The 17,977-nt window shown below is 43.1% G+C and overlaps 1 protein-coding gene across 4 annotated transcripts in view; it reads right to left on the bottom strand.

The window, feature by feature from the left end:
* IGF2BP2 (insulin like growth factor 2 mRNA binding protein 2) overlaps positions 1-17,977 on the bottom strand; it is a 164,719-nt gene that overhangs the window by 12,665 nt on the left and 134,077 nt on the right. For 3 of the 4 annotated variants that reach the window (XM_065942743.1, XM_065942744.1, XM_065942746.1), the window contains 5 exons: positions 15,891-16,013; positions 15,397-15,532; positions 12,894-13,022; positions 2,159-2,227; positions 1,239-1,355 (listed from right to left, as the gene is read on the bottom strand). In XM_065942743.1, coding sequence (XP_065798815.1) covers positions 1,239-1,355; positions 2,159-2,227; positions 12,894-13,022; positions 15,397-15,532; positions 15,891-16,013 — 574 coding nt within the window. The remainder of the gene's footprint in view (positions 1-1,238; positions 1,356-2,158; positions 2,228-12,893; positions 13,023-15,396; positions 15,533-15,890; positions 16,014-17,977) is intronic. The other variant, XM_065942747.1, reaches the window with a different exon arrangement.

Here is a 17,977-nt window from a genome sequence, read left to right as displayed (position 1 = left end):
TTCTTCAAGTCCCTTCCAGTTGAAATTGTTTCTGCTCTTGCATTGCATCTTAGACCACAGACCCGACACCTCAGTATGCAGCCAGCCCAGTGGTTGTCCACACCCTACCTGTCCCACATGGAGGGTGGGCCCAGCACAGCCTGTCGCACATAGGCTGGGGTCTCACCTGCAGCAAGCCTGCTGGGTGCAGAGGCTCTAGCTGCTCCGCCACTGGCCACCCCCCACTCTCGGGCTCTCCTTCAGTCTGTGCACTTTGTGGGTGAGACCAACAAGGCCGAGAGGGAAAATGATTTACCTACATAACATTCTGTCATGGTCTCACTGCAGTCCTTGTTCTGTACCACTCAATGTTTTTTTTTTTTTTTCCCCTCCAGCACACTTGCTGTGGGAGAAATTCCAGCTCTTCTTGGGGAGAAAGTAAGCATTCTTTCTCCAAATCATGAGACTTCTTGCTCGGAATTCCGGGTTGTCCCATGGCAGCGAATTATTTTACGTAACAACGGAAACTCTGTTTCCGAAAGTGTTTCATGAGGCTTGGGACGTGCTCAGCATTCTGCCCGTGAGTCAGCACTGATAGCCGGGCTTGGAGCAGGACCAGGGCCGAATAATCCTCCCCTTTCAGTTTCTCTGACGACTCTTCCCGTTATGCTCTGGGAGGCAGGATGTGGGTATGGAACTGCAGCGACCTCGGAGCTCGGGCCCTGCGTGAATCAAGGGGCCTTCCTCCCTGACCCCCTGCTCAGTGTCCAGGCTGCGTTTCAGGCTTTGTCACCAGCTTTTGTCTGTGGTTTCATCACTGCTTTTCAAAGAGCTTTTCATTCAAACTGTTTTGTTTCAAAGTTCAAGGGTTTCTGAAGTGGAGACTAAGGCATCAAAGCACTGACAACTGCTGAGTATAAATTATCATTTCCCTCAGGCCCACAGTCCCTTCACTTGGGAGAATCCTGTTTTATCTTCAGGAGAGGAGGACAATGATAGCCCAAGAAAGACTAGGTTGGCTTATGTGTTACTAGTATTTTTTTTTCCTAATTCATTTGTCAGTTGAACAAAAAAAGAGTGAAGAGAGGTAAACATGAGTACATATGGAAACAGTGCTGAAGGCAGGTTTTCCAGGTCCTCCAAGATTCTGTGGGTGGTGTTAAGAATTTCCCAGGATAGACAGAAGGAATAAGGGACATGGGGTAAGTGGTGGGGGTGGAAGAGGGTGGGACATGGACGGCTGTCAAGAGCAGCTTTACCTTAATGGAGGCTCCGGCGAATCTGGCCAGCTGTTTAATGTGCGCCCCTTTCTTCCCGATGATGGCCCCCACGGCCTGGGTCGGGATGAAGAGATTCACGATCTCCTGCTCTGGATACTGGAAGGACAAGATGAGACAGAAGCCATCACTCCCCTGCGGGCTGCCTCCCCAGGCACTCACCATTACAGACCAGTGGCCGGGTGTGACAAGGGATTCTTTGTAGCCTGGGGCACTGCAGGTGGGAAGCTGGAGGGATGAACCTGAACAGCGGCCGTACTATTAATAACTACACTACAACCAGAGTGCAAATTTCTTTCGAGCAGCTCTGAATTCACTGGTCCCAGCAAGCTGTCTGTTCACAGGCTTTCTGTGAAGTTCAAACATATCTCTTCTCTGTCTTCCTCCAAGGAATCAGTAGCTCGTAAGCATACCAGGCCTGAGGCACTTTGTTAGTGGGAATGCAAAGCTGCCCTCCACCTCCTTGGCAGGAGCGGATGTTGCAGGGGCAATGGTTCACAATGAGACTAATTAAACCTGCTCTGACTGGGCCGCACGGGGCCAGCCTAGAGAGACATGGGCAAGGGCGCTGGGGGCCCTTGCAGTCCCTGTCCATAGAGGCCTGTGGGAATGACACAGCCCACCTGCTGGACTTTTGTTAAAGAACTGTGGAGACTGTTTTTTAGCCCAGCATCACTTCCCCGCCCTTCCCCACAGCAGCTTCCAGCCACCCGTGGGATCTGTGGGCACGAGCAGGATGCTGAGGGCATCCTCCCGTGCGCGCGAGTGCCGGGTCGCCTCCTGTGCTGCTGCCCTGCGATCACTCCCGGGACGGCCTGGAGCCGTGGGCACGCCCTGGTCAGTCTGCCGAGGACTCCCGGAGGGGGACGAATGGCCGACGGAACTCAACTGTGGGCACTTACGGAGTGATGATGCGGGAACGGGCCAAACTGGTGAGGGGGGTACAAGCTGGAGAAATATCCGGAGTGGGTCTGCAGCAGGAGAGAGACAGTCAGTCAGTGGGGCCCGCGAGGCCGCTCACCAAACTCAGAGAGGCGAGACGCCCACACGTAGCACTGGCTCCCAGCACCACCGCTGCGCAGCCCTGAAGGCACACCTATCCCTCTGCAGCTCAGACCTCTGCTTCTTTCCCTGGCGGAGCCAAGCTCCGGGCTTCCCAGGAACCCAGGGTAGGGAACATGCACTCGCACTTTCTAACCTAACCTCAGGCAGAGAGGGGGGGGGGCCAGTGGCTTCTCTTTTCTGAGGAATTATGAACCGTGGGTTAAAGGGCTAGAGGGTGCAGGACAAGTCCAAGAGTTAGTCCAAACAAGCAAAGGAACGCAAAGGTGTTCCTGTGGAAGTCAGATCACTGAGCTCCCAGAGAATCTCAGAAGGAATGGAGTGATGGATAACAGAGGAATTAAAATTAAGCTGAGAGAAGGGAGAAAATGAATGAATATATACACATTGGGGGAGGGGGAAGAAGGGAACAGGAAAGCAGATGTGGTAGAAAAACACAGAGCTGTTAAGAAAATGGCATTCATTTTAAAAGTAGCTGCTTTTTATTCAAGGCCTGTGTCCCAGGCAATGTGGTAGATCCTTTATTCATAAACTCTCTCAATCCTCGTCATAGTCCTGCTAGACAGGAATGCATCTGCTTTTATATATTTTATGGGCAGAACATTAAGCAGAGTCAGCAAAGTCTATTTCACTGTGCTTTGCAGATAGGCCAAGTATAATAAATGCTGACCTGCCTGTTACAGGAAGGAAGGTGGACACATGGCCCTGACAGGAAGGGAGGTGGACAGCTCTGGGACCAATCCCCAAGGGCCCGTCTGTCTGGCAGTTGTCAGACACGATGAGGCTTGGAGTTAGGGGACCTAACTTCCATTTGAGGACCCTTGAACAGATCTCCTGGTGTTCTCTGTCCCCTGAATATCCAACTGGCTTCTCTATCCCAGAGTACAACATTGCCTTAGGAATCAAAATGTGGCTATTCCTCTTTTTGAGTTTGGGCAGTGGACTTCTGATCTCAGGGGGAAAAAGAGATGTGAACACGGTGGGGAGCTTCCCCCAAGGGTAGGTACTTGGGGTGTCCACAGCACATGCAGGAGACAGAAGCTCTGCCAAAGGAAGGGAGTTCAGTTCAGTTACTCAGTCGTGTCCGACTCTTTGTGACCCCATGGACTGCAGCACGCCAGGCCTCCCTGTCCATCACCAACTCCCAGAGTCTACTCAGACTCCTGTCCATTGAGTTAGTGACGCCATCCAACCATCTCATCCTCTGTTGTGCCCTTCTCCTCCTGCCCCCAATCCCTCCCAGAATCAGGGTCTTTTCCAGTGAGTCAGCTCTTCACATAAGGTGGCCAAAGTATTGGAGTTTCAGCTTCAGCATCAGTCCTTCCAATGAATATTCAGCACTGATTTCCTTTAGGATGGACTGGTTTGATCTCCTTGCAGTCCAAGTGACTCTCAAGAGTCTTCTCTAACACCACAGTTCAAAAGCACCAATTTTTTAGTGCTCACTTTCCTTATAGTCCAACTCTCGCATCCATACATGACCACTGGAAAAACCATAGCCTTGACCAAATGGACCTTTGTTGGCAACCATGCTGTAAAGCCAGCCTCTACTCACAAAACGTGGAAAGAGGCTGCAGTGACACCTCATGGCCACAAGAGGGGGTTACGAGATCAGTGTTCTGGCAACCTCCACTTTTGAAAGGAAGCTGAGTGGAGATGTTTAGCTCACTTGGTCCTGCCTCTTTCTTGAAGAACAGCAACTCCAGACTCTACTCAGTGCAGGTCCCAGTTTTGGGCCATCGAGGGTCGGGAGAGAATTCCAGCAGCTTTTTGCTCAGACAAATCCTTGGGGAAAGGATGCGTCTGCCCTCCTCTCACCTGGAAAATTTTTCCTTCAGCCCTCAGCAGAAATAATTCTTTTGAATTGTGATTTGACCCCAAAATAGACAAACCACAAGGGTAGCTCCGTTTGGGTTTAAATACTCCCAAGACAAATACAGTATCAAATTTAGATCTACCACTTGGGTTGGGGAGGGAATGAACTGTAAAAGAATAAAAAGAACGGATTCCTCAGTCCCCGTTTTATTCATGAGTTACAGCTGGAAAGAACAGTGGAGAAAGAACCCTGAACACAGCAATCAGGAGCTTGTTTCTAGCTGAGGCTCTGTCGTTAGCTTTTGTGTCTGTAGGATGGTTCTTGGAGTCAGAAGCCCAGAATACTTGAGTCTGATACAGCTGTATACAACTGGGGATAATTTACTCAACTTTTCTGAAGCTCATCTACAAATGGATTTAAAAAGCATCTAGAGCTTATACTACTATTGTGGGAGTTCATTCAACTGTTGATTCATTCATGCATAAGATATCAGAGCAGAAGCACTGTTCTAGGTGCTGGGGACCCAGATACTAAGACAGAAAAGTCACTGCCACCTTGGAACTTAGGTTCTGCTGGAGAGGCAGACAGTGTATGAGAGAAATGAACGGGAGGACATGAGGAGGGGTAGCTGCTGAGATGAGTAGCGGGCTGGTGATTTCACCTGGAGGGGGTCTGGGAAGACTCTTGGAGGAGGTGCCTTATGAGTGGGGACCCACGGAGGACATGGAGCCCCACGTAAGGCACTAGGTAAGAAACATTCTAAACAGAGGCCTTTGAGATACAGAGCTAGGAGGGGGCTTGGCCTGTTTGGAAAACAGGAGAGGCCAGTATGGCAAAAATAACCGAGACAGAGTGAGATATGATGGAGAGGCAGGCAGTGTGAGGTCACGCAGAGGTGGGCCTCGGTTTGGACGTGGGTTTGACCCTACGTACAACGGATGCCCCTGAAATACACTACATGGCACTCGATGAGTTCACAGGCATGGAGAATCCATCACTGGGCACCATATGGCCCTAACTATTGGTAAATGAGTACTCATTTATCACACTTCCCATTCCCTCCACCTCCATGCTTACAGGGGAGGCCACAACCTCAAAGGAAGAGGTGCTTAGGCTTAATGATCAAAAAGTAACCTGTTGAATAAATGTTCTCTTTAATGGGAAAGCAGGGTGTAGTCATCTGACAAACTGGGGCCCCAGAGTGGGACAGGTGGTATGGAACCCTAACTCTAAAATGACAGCTGAGCTTACAGTCTCAGTTTGAAGGTTCTCAGCTATTTCATTTAAGAAGGCAATGGCAACCCACTCCAGTACTCTTGCCTGGAAAATCCCATGGGAGGACCCTGGTAGGCTGCAGTCCATGGGGTCACTAAGAGTTGGACATGGCTGAGCGACTTCACTTTCACTTTTCACTTTCATGCGTTGGAGAAGGAAATGGCAACCCACTCCAGTGTTCTTGCCTGGAGAATGCCAGGGACAGAGGAGCCTGGTGGGCTGCTTGCCGTCTATGCGGTTGCACAGAGTTGGACACGACTGAAGTGACTTAGCAGCAGCAGCTATTTCATGAGGGAGAAGCTATTTTACTTTTGATGTTTCAAAAGAATTAGAATTTCAGATATGGGGGGGAAGAGATCATGCTGAAGGTGCTCCTGAAAGATGTGACCCCCAAAAAGAGAGGCCACAAGGCTGGGGGTGTCACTATTATCCACTGGTTCATTTCAAATTCTTGGTTTGAGGGAAATTAGTGTCATCTTCTATGCTTGACCATGCTGGGGTAGTAGGGGGGTAGATATCACACTCTGGCCACCCGATGTGAAGACGTGACTCAGAAAAGAAAAGACCCTGATGCTGGGAAAGACTAAAGACAAAAGGAGAAGCGGGTGGCAGAGGATGAGATGGTTGGATGGCATCACTGACTCAATGGACACGAGTCTGAGCAAATTCCAAGGGAGAGTGAAGGACAGGGAAGCTTGGGGTGCTGCAGTTCATGGGGTCACAAAGAGCTGGACATGACTTAGTGACTGACCAACAACAAAAATATATCAGACACACTCATGAACATTTAGAATGGAATTAAAGCTGGGCCTGCTTTTCCTAGAAAAACTACAGGGTCCTGAGTTCCAAGCTGTTGGGTACGACCATTTCATGCATCATTTAGGTGATATTCTGAATCATACAGAAATCATGGAGCAGGAAGAGAGAGGGGCATGGAAGGGTCGTAAAGAGGCAAGGGTCAGGCATACAAAGTATTTTCAGATATATAAATAGCTTTAGTGTGATGACAGAGTGCTGGTACAAAGATGGCAGGCGTTCCTCCCTGGAACTAGGGACATGGACGTGGGGCAAGGGAATGGACTTGGGCAGAAAGGCCAGAATCATGGGTAGAGCCGCTCCAGGTTCAGAAGGTACACATGCTACCCCGGCGTCCAGTGCGTCCTTCCAGGCCCTGCCCACCAGCCCTGTGTGCTCTCAGAGGACCACCTCAGGAGCTGATGGGGACCAGAACTGGGTCAGCTAGAAAGAAGTGGAGCCAAGATTCGAGCACAGATCTCTGTCTGACTCTGTGTCTCTAGATCTTAACCCAATGCTGCCCTCACATGGAACATTCCAAATTCACTGGTTTATAGCTGGGACCCACGGTGTATGTTATGATAATGCTGCCCAAAGGATTCTAATATGCCTTTTGCTGAGTTTAAGTACATGAATGGACAATTAAAACTCACTGGACACATACACAGAAGCAGCAGCATAAAAGAGGGAAGCAAAGCTAAGCAAGGCACATGACCTTGGTAAATTAATTCAGCAAAGAGGGAGAACTTTTAAAAAAAGTCTGATTTCTCAATGAGATTCAAGAGGGCAGTGCTTTAACATGTGAGTACACTGCTATGAGGAAAGCCAATCAGAGAACTAAATCAATTTTAGAAATTAAAAACTAGTAGAGTAAAAACTCAACAGAAGCCATGTAAAGAGCAGCATGGACACTCCTGGAAAGGCAGGCAGTGCACAAGAAGGTTAACTGGCACAAAACCAAAGGAGGGACTCAGAAAGACAGGACAAGTAGAGTGAGAGGATCACTCTCTCTCCATAAAGTGTAAACCCCAGAAGGAAAAAGCAGATCCAGAAGGTTTCCTGAACCAATGAAAAACCTGAACACAGACTGAAGGGCTGACTCACATTTCTGATTTCCCAGGGTGAAGGTAAAATGCTACAAAAAGCAAAAACTACAGGCAAATGAAAAAAAAGTTTCTTACTAAAGAAAGAGGATCTGGCTGGTAGCAACTTATCTGAAAAGCAAAATGCTACAAGTATTGCTTTAAGAGTTCTAAAGGAACTATGACCCTAGAATCTCTAACCATGCAGTTGAACTTTCATTCATGTGTGAAGGGAAAAAAAGGCATTTTCAGATATACAAAGGCTTAGAAATCATACTATTTATGTGCTATTCCTGAAAAAAAGTTATTTAAGGAAGTACTCCAGAAAAAGAAACAAAAACAAATAACTCAAGAAATGAGAAGATATGGAACACAAGAAAACCATCTACAGTGAGCAGAGACCAGTAAAATTTAGCTAATTCTAAATAACTCTGAATTACGAGATTGTGTACTGACTAAGAAAGAAAATTTAATAATTTGGACTAAAGTTCCAGACTATTTTTAGAGTAATATAATTATAAAAATACATTAAACAAATATCTATTAGAAATAAAGAACTTTTAAAAGTCATAATCAGAGTGGGAACAGTAAACTGCTCTCAAAATGTAATAAGTCATAGAGATAAAAAATAATTATATAGAGGATACAAGTCATCAATTAAAAGCTTGACTTTACAGCCATAAACACAACTTTTAGTCCATTAGAGAAGGTATATCTTTCCAAGATCCATGGTTTCCAAAATTTGATCATGCATGAGCAAGACCACAAAAACCAGAACTGTTCCAATAACATTCTTTGAGAGGAAAGTATAGGAAACTACTGTAAGATAATAAAAAAGAAACCCTTAACTACTAAAAATTTAAAAGAAAACTCCCTAATAAATTTGATTAAGGAAGGAGAAAACACAGTATATGATGTTAGGAGTGAAAAGAGATATTCATAAGTTTGAAGCTTTACAAGGCAATAGATTGCTTTGTACAACTTTGTATTACTAAGTATGAAAAAAGAAATGAACACTTTTATAGGAGAATATAAATCAACAAAACCAAGTCAGAAACTTATAAGAAACTGAAAAGATTATAAATGATCTTTCTCCAAACAAAAGTGCTAGGCCCAGAAGTTTTATGAATGGATTGCATTAAATCTTCAAGGGACAGAAAATTCCTATATATTCTCAAATTTCCCAAGTATAGTATAAGTTGAGTATCCTTTCAATTCAATCTTTTGAGGAAAAAAATAACCCTGGTGTTGACACTGTCAAAGATAGTAATAAAACTACAGTAACTATGGTGTAGACAAAAAGATGAATGGAACAGAATAGAGCCCAGGGATAAGATTCAGTGGGAATCTGGCATACAACAAAACTGACATTTCAAACTGAGTGATGCACTGGAAAAAAACTAACATTGAATCCCTAGCTCAATGTACAAGTTAAGATAAACTGCCTATGAATTATAAGCAACAATCCCCCCCAAACCAACGACTAAAAATGACTGTAAGAAAACCTGGGAGGATATTTTATACTCTTAGATAGCAGGCAGCTTTTTCTTAGCACAACATCAAAGGCCAGAAGTCCATAACGGAAAACAACACTGATCTATCTTAATTCTTAAAATTTCTTCATTAATTCTGTTGAAGGAAACATGAAAATTAAAAAGAAAAACACATTCCCTTTTGATGTAATAACTGCAGTCTTACAATTTACTTCTTGATCTGCTCACACTCGTATGTTTAAGGACATTCACTTGGACACTACTGGTAGCAGAGAAAGCCTAGAGAAAACCCAAATGTCGAAAAACAGCATGCTCAGTAGAAAAATTATAGTAATTTCACACAATGGAATTAAAAAGCCATTAAAGAGAATTAACTCTAGATATGGAAAAATGCTCATAATAAGTGAAAAATAAAACAACAGTAATTCACTATATGTGGCACGATTCCATTTGCTTTTGAATAAAATGATTATATATATGCTCATAAAACATTTTTAAACATAAAAATATTATACTTCTGGGGAGTGGTAGTTGGGTAAAATTTGGGTAAGAGAAGGAAGGCTAAAGGGAAACATTTACTATTTACTTCATATAGTAGTTCACTTGTTCAAAAAAACCTATTTTAAATTACTATGGCACAAGACACCACAAATAAAGCAAAGAGAAATGAAAAGCTGGTGGAATATATTTACAACATGACAAATGGTTAACAGCCTTAATATGTAATTAGCTGTTACAAATCATTAAGAAAAAGATGGGGAGAAATGACAATAGCAGCTAAGATTTATATAGCAATTACTGTGTACAGATTTTTACTTATTTAATTACCCTCACAACAATTCCATGAAACAGAGAAGGACATAGAAATGCAAAGAGGCTAAGTCACTTGCCCATGTTTGTTAAAAATAACAAGTGATATAGTGCAGGGATTCAAACACAGGTTGTCTGACTCCAGAATCTATACTGCCTCTCTATAGACTGATACGCAATGGATACAAAAAGACAATTAATTAGAGGCGGAGAAAAATGTCCAATAAGCCCCAAAGTGCTTATTAGGAGTAAAAGGTACTCTAATAGTATCTTTTAAAGGATGAGATTGCAGGGCTTCCTTGGTGGCTCAGTGGTAAAGAATATGCCTCCCAACGCAGGAGACACGGGTTTAACCCCTGATCCAGAAGATCCCACACATCGTGGAGCAACTAGGCCCATGCGCCACAGCTGTTGAGCCTGAGCTCTGGAGCCTGGAAGCTTCAACTACTGAGCCCATGAGCTGCAAGTACTGAAGCCCGTGTGCCCCAGGGACTGCTCTGCAACAAAAGAAGCCACCACAATGAGAAGCCCATACAGCAACGAAGACCCAGCACAGCCAAAAATAAACAAACAAAAAAAATTATTAAGAAAACATCAGATTGCAAGGAATAATTACATTGGTAGTGAGAACACAGAAGGAAAAAAAGCCTCTGTGTCACATGTCAGATATGAAGGAAGAGTAGTACATGCTTTATGTATCAAAATTTATATGCAAATATCAAAATATCAACATTTATATTTTTATAGTTACATACAAAACTTATACATTCTTTTGCTCAGCAATTCTATTTCCAGGAATTTATTCTGAGAAAATAACTGGATAAAAGAATCATGGTATATATACAAGAATTTCCATTGTAGAGTGACAATTTGGAATATATATCATCTATATACTTTATATATATATATATGTATATATACACATTGTATATATACCCCATACACATAGAAACACTAGTTATTTCTAGATTAAGAAAAAACTTGCACTTGTACGATTTGCTTCTTAAATACTATGCACATATTACTTTTATAACCAGAAAATAATAAAAATGGTAATTTTCATATATACATGCATAACATCAAAAGCTTCCAGCATTGGTACCCCCAATTCATGCACGTGTGAGCCACCTATAAAGAGGTGCACAGGTCTCCTGACCTTCAGATGTTGAGAGCAAAAGCACTAGAGGGTTGTGATGTATAAAAGCAACCAAGAAATACCCTAATTCCTTGAAATTTGAATGTCTAAGTGACAGGAAAGAAGTAATATTTTACAAGTATTTGAAGGCTCCCCACCACTCCACCCTACCCTGTCCTTCTCCGGAGGCCTGGGTCCACCTGGGAAGCCCAATTCAGGGTCTAGACCCTGCCCAGGTGGGTAGCGATGGCCCCTCTATGCCGTCCCGTCTTCTGTAGCTGCCAGAGAGAAAGGTCTGCAGGAGCTGTACTGTTGCAGAGTGGGGGCAACTGCGTGCTTCAGATTAGAAGCTAATCTTGATCTAAGGGCTCAAGATCAGAACTACAATGGCTTTTAACTTGAAAATATTTTCTTCAAAATCTGTTTCATAGAGAACAGAAACTATTTTCATAAAAATCATTATTCTACTGTTTTAGTAACACAATCTCAGATGTAAAGGAAGCTTCCCAACTAGCAAAACCTATGTTCAAGTTTAGAAAATATTCTGCTATCACATGAAAAGTTCTCTTCTTGTTTGTCAGTTCAGGGATCTGCAAACTTTTCTGTACAGAGCCAAACAAATATTTTAGGCTTTGCATATCTCAGGGTCTCTATTGCATCTACTCAACTCTGCCATCACAGCAGAAAAGCAGACAGACAATGCATTTAATAAACATTCACAGTTGTACCTATACACGAAAATAAGTGATGGGCTGGATCTGGTCTCAGACTGTCATTTGCTGAGTTCTCTTTTAGATGATCATTTTAGAAGAATTTTCTACTGTATTACATCTTTTTTTTTCTCCCACTATTTATGTTACTTAGGTTGACAGAGTAGTGTGACTTTTGAAGTTATCATTGGTGGAGCAGTACCTATAATCTTTCTTTCAAGAAATGACATGTGTCTAAAGGCCAGTTCACCGTCTTGGGCTCAGTCATTCTCACATTTCAGCAAAGATGGGGACACACACTTCTCGAAGCTGTTCTACCTCCTTAGAGTTCCTACATGACTGTAACAGCTGCCAATTCCCTCCTGCCATATTCCCAGCTCCCTCTGACACTAAGACAGACAGACAGACAGACAGACACACATACACACGGCTCAATATTGGCCGCTACCCTTTAGTTTAAGAGAAAATGTATATAACTTTAAAGAAATGGTATGGAGAGATTTAAAAATGACTTAGAAAAGCTGTATCTAAACATGATGACAGAATGTGCATATTCTGTGACTAAACATGTGGGTGCCAGTTTATTTCCGTATTTTGTTGGCAAAACAGCACACTGACTTCACCCTGTCTCTCTACAGCTAACCCAAAGAGTTACTCAGAATTCTGACACTGTGAAGCCTGCTATACCAGAGACCACCTCTCAAAATAAAGAGGTGGTTACGGTAATGTTCTTCAACCTGATTCTTCCCATTTAAACAGTATGAACATTGGGAGAAAATTAGTTTTCTTAAAAAATAAGTAGTATAGTATGTGTGGAGAATGAGGAATGAATTAAAAGAAAAAAAAAAAAAAAGCTGTCAAGTATCCTGAGCCCTAATTTGGTAACATGTTGATCTTGAATGATGCTTGTGGATGGGGACAAGTAGAAAACACATAAAGTTCACGTTTCTTCTTCTGCTATTAATTATGATTCAAACAATAAATACTTACTGAGAATCTACTAAATGCCAGGCATTGTGCTAAGTCTCTAGGAATAAACACTGTGTGTGCTATTTTCTTTTAAAAAACTATTAATAAAATATAATGCACTTGAATCGTAGACCCAGGTTAGAATTTTATACATGAGTCATCTAGGTACGAAAATATATTTTAGTAAGTGAACAACACTCATGAAGTTTCTTATTTGTGCTAACAAATCTTTTTTTACATTGAACAGGCTTCTAGCTAATGAATTTGCTAGCAGTCTCTTTCTTTCCCAGATATGATATATACTATGTTTAAGAGCACATATTTAGAGGATGGTTTTAATCTGTCCATTAGGAAGAGGTCCTAAGAACTGTTGAATTCAGCCCTCATGAGCATGGCCTCCAAATGAAAGCTTTGGCTCTGATTCAACACAGCAGAGAAATGCCGCTGCCTGGAGGAGCATGAGCAAAGCCCTGAAAGCTGAGCTACTTACAGCGAAAGGGTGGTAGGGGGGAGCGGGGGGAGCTCCTCGGGGCCCTGCTGGTGGAGGCAGCACGGAAAATCCTGTTGAAAAGATGCCAAGTGCGCTGAGGTTCAACCCCGGGATCAGACTGGCTTGTTGCTGGGAATAAAAATGGAAAAAGAGTTGAGGGGCGGAGACCAGAGAGGCCCAGCTTGCCTGGGTCAACCTCCATCTCTTGTCTGGACGGCATCAGTGTCTCCTACTCAGCTCACCCAGGCCCCGTGGACCTCTTCCTCACCCTGTGGCCGGGGCAGGCTCTCCAAACCTCAACCTGACCGTGGCGCTCCTTTCAAAGCTTCTCTGCTGCTTTGAGTGTCTGCATATCTTAACACAGCCATGAGGCTCTTCCTGGGGACCCAGGCCACCTTGCCAGCCTCTCCTGCTAACCTTCACTCCACCCTGCCCAGTCCTGCGCCTCTCTCTCCTCTGGATCCCCTGCACACATTGTCTGCTTTGCAAGAACTGTTGCTTGTCTCCATCCTCGCCTGGCTACATCCTACTCATCATGTGGGTTTCACCGGAGCTTAGATGGCCCCTCCCCAAGGAACCTTCTTTCATCCCAAAGGCTTCAGCTCAGGTGCCCTTTCTGGGCTCTCCTAACACACTCATGTTCCCCTAAAACAGCAGGCATCACGTAGTATTTGAATGGCCTGTGTAGTTGCCTCTCTGTCTTTCAGACAACAATTTCCTCATGGACAGAAACTGTCTTGTTTAGTGCTGTGAGCTCAGTGCCTGGTACATAGTAAGTACTCAATAAATATTTGCTGAATGAATATGATTAAAACCTGTTGGCTGAATAGTTCTTCCTAACTCTATCCAGGGAAAGATCAGACCCCTCATTAAGATACCACATGTGTAAACTCTTATCCATGTTTGGAATGGTCCACAACTTTGGCTTGTTTACCATTTAGCTGCCAGTTTCGTGATCATCTCACTTGCTTACTTCACATTTAAACACGGGGGTGCTCACACAGGCTGCCCTTCAGAGGCAGAGGGATGATGTATCTCCCACCCTGGTCTGTAACCCACCTGTCCTACCACTGCCTCCCCAACCACCGAGCAAATCTCTAACATTTTCTCTTTGCTCATCTGTGGCTCTAGGGTTACCCAGTAACTTGCCTTCTTTTAGAGTGTCTGGGATGGGAGAGTTAGGATCTTAGCCTTTATCCCATTCATGCCTGAGATCTAGTAATTTTGTTATTCACCTATCAATGCATGACTTCAGCACAGACATGGATGAACCTAAGTGATGCACATGCTCAGGGGAAGACATTTGGAACACCCAGAGCCTCTGCAGCATTTCTGGGTGTTCACAGAAAGAGTTTATCATAAGATATCAAGATCCCCGAAGAAGAAAATGAGAATCAGTAGACGATACTTTGACAGACAAATACACACAAATGGAGGGGGAGGGAAGGTCACACTGCATCTTCTCCTCACCATGCTCACCATGCCCCGTAATTATCATGTGGTCCGCTAAGGTGGGACTTGGGGTGAGGTGGGAAGGGAGTACTGACCTGAGGAAGAAGGTCCTATGACAAGTACTTCACGAGGGAACTGGGGCTGTGTTTCACCCACCCAGTCCTTTCTCCACACTGAGTCCTCTGTGAAACGTTACAAAGTCTGGGATTTTCTTCCAAGTCATCCCAGTGGGAGTGGGGACGTGGATGAAGGTTCAAATGAAGCAAAACAGGCCATGAACGGATAACTGCTGAAGCTAGATTACGGGCATATGAGAGCTTATCATAGTATCCTTTCCTGTCTTATATATGTTAAAAAAAATCATTATCATTAAAAAATGAAAAAATTTACTCCTCTGAGCTGAGTTTGTGCTTTTTATTAAAAGGACAAATATTTTTAAGATTCCTGAATGAATTTCAGGATGGTGTCTCCCCATTATAAAGTTGGAACCAGGTAGTAATAACAGGAAGGACAAACCCAAATCAGCCTGCTAGAATTATTAGAGTCGAAGTGGATGACAACATTTATTGGACAATCTGAAAGGACAGATCAGTGAGAGATGAAAATCAAAAGTTTTTTTAAAACTGGAAAGTAGGGGGGAAAAAAAAATCTCACTTTTCTAACATAACAGCTGTCTTGATTTTTATATGCAGCTTTCTAGTCATTTTGACTCATATTATTTTATATAATTAAAACCCTAGTTATATATACTTTTATATTAATATATTCTTTTCTTAATTAACAATAAATCATAAGCAATTTCTGATTTAAAAATCTTCCAAGCTGTGATTTTAATGACTTCACACTATTTTGTCGCATGTACTTAGCGTACTTTACTAGTTCGTCTCCTGCTTATTCTAATGCCCTTGCCCCCAAGAAGAAAGCCGTAACTCTGTACTCCTATTCTAAAGTGCTTCTTCACTTTCTGAATGACAATTATTCTGAGAGAGGCTTGGGTCCTGCCTGACAACACACGTGAAAACCAGTGGAGAAGAAAGCAGTCAGCACTTACATTAACAGCCAGCATATCATTTTCAAAGGCCTCACGCAGCTTCTTCATAATCTCTATTTCGGCATTGGCACAGGCCTCAACTGTGCCCTTCACAGTGATGGTTCTTTCAGGGTTGTATATGCTCAAATCCTGCAAGCTGGCCACCAGGAAAAAGAGAAAAATTTCCTTTTTTCAAAAGGAAAAATAAAATCTCAGAAGGGTCACACTCAAGTCTTGGTGGAAGAGGCAGGGAGAAGATGGATACCCTCACCTCACACTGTGGCACAGAACATCTGCCATCTTATCTCAAATCTTTGCAGTGACTTAGATGATATCAGTAGAGAAGGTTTGACTGGGAACTACTTATGCATTTGTTTTGACAGTGCTGAAGATAATTATATGATTATCTTACGATTACATTCCCATTTTAAGGAAAAGCAGATGAACGAGCTGGACATATCAAAATGCTCACATTCTCCATTACTGGGCACAGTTATTTGGAACAAGTGGCTTACGATGAGATTGTTATCTTGGTCCCTGTCTCATGTTCAATTTTCTTCAAATTTCTGCCTTCTTTTCCAATCAGTCTTCCAACCAAGCCATTGTGGGCCAAGATCTTGAGAGGAATCTCTTCAGCTCTACAAGAGACAAGCAACAATTTGACATTTAAGTTGAACACAATGGTTGACTTAAGAGCTATTGTTGTTTAGTAGCTAAGTCATGTCCAACTCTTTTGCAACCCCATAGACTGTAGCCCGCCAGGTTTCTCTGTCCATGGGATTAAGAGCTATCACCCTCCTTATTTCTTACAAATAGAAGCTGTTTTTGTTCAGCTACCAAGTGGCCATGGGCTTTAGGAGAAGCTAGGTTTCTCACTAACTCTAGTGCATGAATTCTGATTAACACAAGCCAAAATCATGTTAATTTTACTCCCTTGTTGTGACTGGTTGGAAATGGGTCCATGAGAGACTGGCCAATGAGGTATCAGAAGAGGTCCGTAGGGTGGCTTTAGGAAGGTTTTCTTTGCTCGTAAAAAAAGCACAAGGGATAATGACATCAGTCAGATGGTAGACTAGGAACATCAGGCCCTCCTATCCCTACAGAGACACCAAGTTGACAACAAAAGATAGGCTAAAATCTTTCTCTGAGAACTCTAGAGATCAGGGGAGAAGCTGTACCACCCAGGATTTTTTTTTTTTTAAATTGTCACCCTGTTTATTTAACTTATATGCAGTGTACATCATATGAAATGTTGGGCTAGATGAATCATAAGCTGGAATCAAAGTTGCTGGGAGGATTATCAAGAACCTCAGATATGCAGATGATTCCACTCTCATGGCAGAAAGCAAAGAGGAACTGAGGAGCCTTTTGATGGGGGTGAAAGAAAATAGTGAAAACACTGGCCTAAAACTCAACATTCAAAAAACTAAGATCAAGGCATCCTATCTCACCACTTCATGGCAAACATATGCCACCCAGGATTTTATAAAACTGAAAAGGGATTCTAGCAAAAGGACTAAGAAGTTTTGTGGCATTTGGCATGCCTTTCATGCTCCTTCCCCTACACACCATAGCAAGGGGAAACTGGGAGGAAATCCTCCACACCAAGGCCCCTCCCCTGGGACAGAAACAAAGGACTGGACAAAGGACTGGACAATGAGTCCAACATTCTGGCTTCCCCGGGGGCTGCCTGAGAGATCGGTTTCTGTCTCTCCTAACTTAGGGAGCTGCCAAGCCTGGTGACCGAGTCTGGAAGCTGCTGAAAACAGAGGTGTATCGTATGTTAGAGCTGCAGCTCCACAGTCAGAAGCCAGCAGGAGAAAGAAATCAGAAATGGTTTTAGAGGTCCTAAAACCTCCAGCCAGGATGAATAGTGAAGGTCTTTCCCTGGACAAAGCCAGTTTGCAAAGATTCTGAGAGGTAATTGCTTTTTCTGATGCCCAAATTCCAGCAAAAAAATTATAAGCCATAGAAAGAAATAGAAACATGGTTTAATCAAAGGATCAAAATAAAACTCCAGAAACTGACCCTAAAGAAATGCAGCTCTATGAACTACTTGACAGACTTTAAAATAATGATCACAGAGATGCTCAATGACCTAAATGAGAATACAAACAACTAAATGAAATCAGGAAGGTGATGCATGAACAAAGTGAGAATATCAACAAAGAAAAAGAAACTATTAAAAAACAACCTAACAGAAATAATAGAGCTGAAAAATATAACTGAAATATTAAAGGAATTCAAAAGCAGATATGATCAGGCAGAAGACAGACTCAGAAAACTTGAATATCAGTCATGTGAAATCATCAAGTGAAGGGAGAAAAAAGAATTTTAAAAAAAGTAGAGACAGGATAATGGGCTTATGGAACACTATCAAATCGATCAAGAAACATGTCATTGGAATCAAAGAAGGATAGAGAAAGAGACAAGGGAGAGAGCTTATTCAAAGAAAATAGGCAGAAAACTTTCCAAATCTGAGGGAAAAAATGGACATACAGATTTAAGAAGCTCCAAGAACATCCACCTGGGATAAAACCAAAAGAGAATCACACTGAGACACATTATAACCCAGGTGTCTAAACTCAAAGAGAAAATCTTG

Source organism: Muntiacus reevesi, chromosome 8 (genome assembly GCF_963930625.1).
Source record: "Muntiacus reevesi chromosome 8, mMunRee1.1, whole genome shotgun sequence".
Taxonomy (NCBI): domain Eukaryota; kingdom Metazoa; phylum Chordata; class Mammalia; order Artiodactyla; family Cervidae; genus Muntiacus; species Muntiacus reevesi.
This window is presented reverse-complemented; position numbering and strand designations above follow the sequence as displayed.